Genomic DNA, 2,901 nt, shown 5'->3' on the forward strand with positions numbered 1-2,901 from the left:
AAAATGATTCTAACAAATTTGTTCAGGGTAAAGACTAGTCTGAAAAGATAACATGGGTAGGAAAATAATATGGGGAGTTGAGAGAAAAAAAATAATGCCAAGTAGGAAATGTTAGAAGGAAGTAGGGTAGTAAAGATGTTTCATTGTTATCCAGTATCATTAATTCATTGCTCAAAATATTTTAACTGTTATATCATTGAACATAGAGATCAGGGTAAAATGATAAATTTTTGCAGTAACATAAGATGAATGGAGACCATATTAGACAATACCTGGAAATGCATTAGACAATATGCATTTCCAGGGTTGTTTATGCAAGGTTAGGAGGAAGTTGTAGCCAGATACAAAAGACAACTTTTCCTACTTTGGCTACTCTGCTAAACCTCCTCTCTTTCATGTATTGAAGAGTTATGTAACATGTTATTCATGTTGTTCCTATGAGAATGGATAATATCTGATATAAAATATTTACCTCAATACATTTATTACAATCCCAAATGCTACCATTACAAATTTTTATTGTAGATAACTCATGTTATCTACAATCTTCATGTCTTTGTTCCTCAGGCTGTAGACGAAAGGACCTCATGCCCTACAATGAACCAGAGACTGAGACCTTAGAGAGACCTATGGTAGAATCAAACATTATTGGAAAAATGTCAATGAAGTAACTCCTAATGATATTATGCTGTACAAATATATTAATACCTTGTTCAGGTGTTATCAGATAGAATCTTCTGGCACCAGATCCAGAAGATGCAGAGACCTACTGTCAAACATTATGTAGAAAAACAGTATAAATTGGAATATTCCATTGTGTTCCTCTATTCAAGATGAGAGATAATGGTACTGTGTGGACAAGGGAGTGGGAATACTGTAGGAGTCAAAGAGGTTGGAGGATAAAAGGAGAACGTGGTACCACCCAATTAAATAAACAATCACTCACATGGGCTCTTAAAGCCCATAAAGGCAAGTATGGGTTCTGCAGGGGACTCTACCAGGTCCTCTGCCTATACCTTAGGGCTGTTAACTTGTCATTTTTGTGGGACTATAAATAGTGGGATCAGGTTTATCTCTGAATCTTTTGCCTGATCTTAAGTCTTCCTCCTGTTGTGAGGGCTATCCTCGATATGAGTGCTTTCATTTTTTCTTTTTGTATCTTGTTTTGTAGTATTTAGCTCTCCTCTCTTGGAGGGCAGCTGTTTTTAGCAGAGGAAAGGGAGAGGGAGTAAATTTGGGGCGAGAGGAAGGAGGAGGAACTAAAAGGAGTGGAAGGAGAGGAAAATGTGGCTGGCATATATTGTATGAAAGAATGTATTTTTATAACAATAAAAAGAATGTAAGAAATAGAATCTGATAAAACATTAGCTCTTACCTTATGATTTCCTAGAATCACATATTCAAGGCTTAGGATGGCATTACTGAGTCAACAAGATCCCTTTATCTGACTGAACCATTTTGTAAAACTTCCTTTTGCAAATGAGATTATGTAGTATGTTCTTGTATGTGGGTCTCCTTTGAAGGTACATTTTGTAATCTTAATATCAGTGTATTCATTAGATAAATTTAAGTTAATACCCCAGTGTTGCCATTATAAAGATATTTTTTTCTTGATAAGGACTCTTACAAGGGCCTCCTTTATATCTCTGTTCCTCAGGCTGTAGATGAAGGGATTCAGCATGGGAGTCACCACCGTGTACATCATGGCCATGACAGTCTCCTTCACAGTAGAGTTATTAGCTGATGGACATAAGTATAGACCAATGACTGTCCCATAAAACAGTGACACCACAGACAGGTGGGAGCCACAGGTGGAAAAGATCTTGTAGATAGCCCGAGTAGATGGAACCTTTAGAATGGAGCAGACAATTTGTACATAGGACATAACAATGAGTAAGAATGGGATGACAATAAGGAGCCCTCCCAAGATAAATATCATTAATTCATTAATATATGTGTCAGAGCACGCTAACTTGAGCAGAGCAGATATGTCACAGAAAAAGTGTGGGATCACATTGTCCTTACAGAATGACAATCTAGCCAAGAGTAAGGTGTGCAACATAGAATATAGCACATTAAATACCCAGGAGAGACTCCCTAGACACACACAAAACTTGGGACTCATGATGCTGGTATAGTGGAGTGGAAGGCAGATAGCCACATAGCGGTCATAAGCCATGGATACAAGAAGGAAGATTTCCATGCCTGCAAAAACCATGGAAAAATACATTTGTGTTAGACAACCTGTGTAGGTGATGGATGTGTCCTGGTTTTGCATGTTCTGGAGCAATTTGGGCATTGTAACAGAGGAAAAGCAGAGATCAGAGAAGGACAAGTTGCTGAGAAACAAGTACATGGGTATGTGGAGATTGGAGTCCAGTAGAATGAGGATGATGATGATGAGGTTCCCCAGGATGGTGGTGAGGTACATGGCCAGGAGTAGGGTGTAGAACAGATGCCAGTGCTCTGGGGGTATAGGCAGGCCCAGGAGGAGGAACTGGGAGATGACAGTTTGGTTGTTCATTATCATTCTTTCTCTCCAGTATACTACTGAAAAAAAACCCAGCATCTTTTAAAATAAAAAAAGATCAACATATATCTATGGTATATATTATACAACAATAAATCTGACTACCATCCTAGAAATTATAATCTCAGAACTCTAAATGTCTGTACTCAACAAAATGATTAATTATTTTTCTTAACTTTTCTTTAACTGATTTCTGCCTCCAATCCTTTTCTAAATACTTTTATATACTTCCACTAAGAGAAAATTTGACTATTTTTCCTTTCTTGCCTCCTGCTCAATTATTGTTTGTAATTTGCTTTATGTAATTTTATACATTGATGTTCTTTATGGATTTGGATAAGCTTTGCCAACACAATTTAATATAAATTTCA

General features: G+C 37.1%; 1 protein-coding gene across 1 annotated transcript; it reads right to left on the reverse strand.

Annotated features, from left to right (window-relative positions):
• Window positions 1-1,591: 1,591 nt before the first annotated feature.
• On the reverse strand, window positions 1,592-2,530 carry Or1e22 (olfactory receptor family 1 subfamily E member 22). The gene has a single exon (NM_001000027.1). It carries the CDS (start codon window positions 2,528-2,530, stop codon window positions 1,592-1,594), a length of 939 nt encoding a protein of 312 aa, NP_001000027.1.
• Between the last annotated feature and the right edge of the window lie 371 nt (window positions 2,531-2,901).

Source organism: Rattus norvegicus, chromosome 10, assembly GCF_021556685.1.
Source record: "Rattus norvegicus strain SHRSP/BbbUtx chromosome 10, alternate assembly SHRSP_T2T, whole genome shotgun sequence".
Lineage (NCBI taxonomy): Eukaryota > Metazoa > Chordata > Mammalia > Rodentia > Muridae > Rattus > Rattus norvegicus.